General features: G+C 33.1%; 1 protein-coding gene across 1 annotated transcript; it reads left to right on the forward strand.

The window, feature by feature from the left end:
• Positions 1–1,646: 1,646 nt before the first annotated feature.
• On the forward strand, positions 1,647–2,363 carry LOC129302275 (zinc finger protein 7-like). The gene has a single exon (XM_054941046.1). The coding sequence runs from the start codon at positions 1,647–1,649 to the stop codon at positions 2,361–2,363; it is 717 nt and encodes a 238-aa protein (XP_054797021.1).
• Positions 2,364–4,253: the final 1,890 nt, after the last annotated feature.

Here is a 4,253-nt window from a genome sequence, read left to right on the forward strand (position 1 = left end):
TTATGCATATTTATATCTAATAAGCATTATGAAATGAAAAAAAAATGCAAGAAATATGTATGAGTTATGTATATATGTATATATTTTAAAGTTATAAATTATAAATTATGATATAATTATATATATATATATTTGAATGAAAATAATGTCATATTAATGGATATTATTCTTTTTATTGTATATTATCTTGTTTGAAATTTAAATATTCACTTTTCTTACTATATATGATTATTTATTTCTACTTTAAACATGTAATATTTAAAATATATTAATTTATTTATAATTAAATCTCAGTTTAAATCATAATCTAATCATTGAATTGCAAACCAATACCTTAATTAATTTAATGATTAATCCGGCTTTCATAACATATTTTGGAGACTCTGGGATCCCACAATATCGATTTCTTTTAATATAAGAAATCAGATCAGCATTAATATTACGCCAAAAAAACACGTAAAATATCTCGGTAAAAGATGTTCTACAATGCAAAGGAATTGAAGATATTTTTCTTTTCTCAACACTAGGGCTATGAATCTCTTTAAAACCCTAAATCAGTTTATTATTCAGTAAGGATATCTCAGTCTTCACATCGGATCGAAACAAAAATAATAACACCAGGAAGCTGTTAATCAGAGAGCAGGCTGTAGATCACAAATATTCTACCCTCGACGACTTGAAGGATCATCATAGTAACTAGTAAGATCCTTCAAAACCTGCAACAGCGCTGCTAGCATCTCCAAGGACAGTGAGGATCGGAAAGCTTTCATTGCATGTTTTGTAGTAAGGTGTTCTCAAATTCGCAGCCTTCGGTGGCCATTAAAATGCTCACAGGGTCGAAAAGGGCAGGCCAAGTGTTATACATTTCCTTCAAGGTTTAATTCTTGGACTAGACTAAATGTGTGTGCGTGTAACTGCAGTCAACTTCGTCTTTTTCTTGCAAGCTTGATTTCTTTCCCAGGAGTCTTTTGATTTTTTTTTTTTCCTTTAGCAATTACGACTGGAACGTAAAAGAATAGTGATTGTATTCTTTTGAAGTTCACTGGCTTTATCATATGTTCAAGTGTGGGAGAAAAGCATACAGATGATCGAGTCCAACACACTTGTGTGTCTGAGGTCACGTTTGGAAAAACAATTAAATAAATAAGTAATTATTTATTCCAAACTAAATTTTAAAATATTAATAAAAAATGATATTCGATCCAACGTTGAAACGACAGTTAGTGATTTTATTAACATCACGCATAGTTCATGTCTGCATCAATTGAGAAATACATCCCCTGTAATTGCATCAGACTATAAGGAAACGTATTGATACACCCCTAAAAGAAACAAAGTAAATATACATCAACAAAAATTCTGGGGTGCATATGTAATGTGTAGACAACATTATCTACATATTGTGAAGTGTTCCCCGTGCATTTTCCTTACCTCAAAGACCACGTACGCGGACAACTCTATTAAGCACCTTACTATGTAAAGCATAAATGCGTTCCACTTAGTCCAACCTAGTTATGCATTTCCTTCCATGGAAAGATGCAGTGCTGATCGGCCTCATAATAAATCCCCCTTCTTCTTCTTCTTCTTCTTCATAATCCACACAAGTGCCTTCACTTTCTCTTCTGAGAAATTAATTAACCACAGTCATGTCAGATAGACTATCCCTGGGCGATGCTGAGCAGAAAAACCTTAAGCGTAAGATGACTGAGGAGTCAATATCAGAACGACCTTCCATGGACGACGATGAGTCTGCAGAGGAGCTTCTGACTCTGAAGCTGATGGTGGGTTCATCGTCTGGACCAACTGGTGAGGCCTCTAACAACGACGAGACAACAACGAGAGTGGAGGGCAGTGATAATGATCTGCAGCGAAAATTCTCTTGCAAGTTCTGCAACAAGAAGTTCCATAACTCTCAAGCTCTGGGTGGACACCAAAATGCTCACAGACGCGAACGTGTACTCAACAAAATTGACAAAGAGTTTGAGGTGGGCACTTTTGGACGCTTTGGTCCTCACTTTTGCCCTTATTCAACCATGGCTGGTCTTCCTTTTACAGGGTCACCTTTTTATCCAGGGCTTCATCATCACATGAACCCACTGGCGGCTCGTTACGGCTTGCAAGGGCCAGCCAACTCGGCCCCGGAGGCGTTCCGGTTCGGCACGAGAAGCTCCTGGGCTGAAGAAGGAGCGGTTCAGCGCAGAGCGAATCGGAGAAACAATGTTCGGAGTACTTCACCTGCAAGTACAAGGCCAGGTGATCAATCAGCAGTAACTGGTGCGAGTGGCGAAGGCTTCCAGAGAAACTCATATACAGGAAGCATTCATGGTGAACCATCAAGCCTCGACTTGACTCTCAGTCTGTAACAAGTCAAGTTTATTAATTAGAACTTATCCACAGAGTTGGGTTACTCTAGTTAATTGGCTAGCAGCAATGAAATGCGTCCATATAGTGTACTGTGTTGTTTGGATCGTTTTGTCGTTTTAGATATACTTTGTTGTGCGGTTTTTGTTACATTGTTCACAGTTGGATTGCTATGCATAACATTAGTTATGCTTATGTTGGTGAAGATCTTGCGTGTGTGTCTAAATAATGTCATGCTTTCTAAGTTACCTTCACTTTTTTGGCATTACCTTATTAATTTTTGAGTTTCCAAATATATATACCATATGTTGATCAAAAACACACACAAATATATCATAGATATGCATTGGCTGATGTGGCAGACTTACGTATTGATGAAGTTGGTAGCTATCCTCGACTTCTACAAATTAATCCTTTTATACACAGTATCCAGTGTTACTATTCTAACAAACTTACATTTCTTAAAATTGTAATTTAACAATTAATTATTCCTTTCTAACTTTGTCCCCTGTGATCCTTATTCATAAAATTGTCCTCGTTGAAATACTAATTTACTGGAGCGCCAGGATCAGCACTCCACTTGTTCACAGACAGGCAAATATTTACGTGAATGTTGTTATCCACATGACAATCATTTTTTTAAATATCTCTATTTTTCTTTTTTTCGGCAGAGGCTTCGTATTAATGTAGCCAAACAATTGAATTGGCTGGAAACCAGTCAAAGGTTGAGTTTGACAGAGTATCGGTCAGGTTTATAGAATGAAGGACATATTAATATGTGCATACATTTGGATCATTAATTAATTTATTATAGACGTTTGACATATACAAGACTCTGTTTCGAATGAGAAGCACCATGCGTAATGCATGAGAAGTGGAAAGCCTTAAAATGAAGTGTTGTGACTTGAAAGTAAGAATTGAGCATTCAATATTTGGAAATAAAATTCTTAAAACAATATATATATATATATATATATACACTCTAAGAAAGAACTATGCTTCTAAATCCCATATGCATTCAATTTTAAATCAATATTTCACCGGAAAAATTGTAAATCGATAATATAAAAGTGATATATATATTTATGGTTCTAAACTTATAGCAAATTCTTTTAAAGAAAAAAAAAAGAAAAATTGATCTACAGTTAAATTGTAAAATGTGATCTGGAGAAAATTGAAACATGGGTCAACAACTAGCAAACACTTGTGACGAATAATTGGTAAGAATTACTGCGCACAAGTTGAGAACTTGAGATTGCTATTTCATTAGGATGATAAAATAAAAAGGATCAAAACCTCTAAAGTTGAAATTGGCAAACTTGGATGAAATTTTTTTAGTATTTTTTATTTACTTTCGCATTTTTATGAAATACATATAAAATATTTTCTCTTTTTTTTAAAGGAAAAAACTTCACATAATTAAATTTACAATTATCAAATTCATGAGATTTAAATTTTTCATTAACTAACGGTTGAAGTTAATTTTTATTAATGGCAAGGTCAAATTACACCATCTTTAAAAATTGAGTTTAAAGTCAATGGTGCTACTTGACATAAAATTTAAGAGATAATTTACTCATTTATTATATATATATATATATATATATAATTCATCTCTAACTATCTCACGAGATTAATCAATAAATAAAATATTATGTTTGAAAAGAAAATAAATTTCTCAATTTATTCCTATTAAACATATTATGTTTCTATTGCTCATGGAATACCATGAAAGGATATAAAATTAAAAAATAATTAATGATCGACTTTTTGATATAAAATAAGTTACAAACATCATTGTCAATTTATTCTAAAAAGTAGTTTATATATATTGGAGACTAATTCAAATCATTGAAAACAAAAATTCACGAGTGGTATATATTAATCATTTA

This window comes from Prosopis cineraria, unplaced genomic scaffold, assembly GCF_029017545.1.
Source record: "Prosopis cineraria cultivar Desert tree isolate PC_DT_omini unplaced genomic scaffold, ASM2901754v1 PC1, whole genome shotgun sequence".
Classification (NCBI taxonomy): domain Eukaryota; kingdom Viridiplantae; phylum Streptophyta; class Magnoliopsida; order Fabales; family Fabaceae; genus Prosopis; species Prosopis cineraria.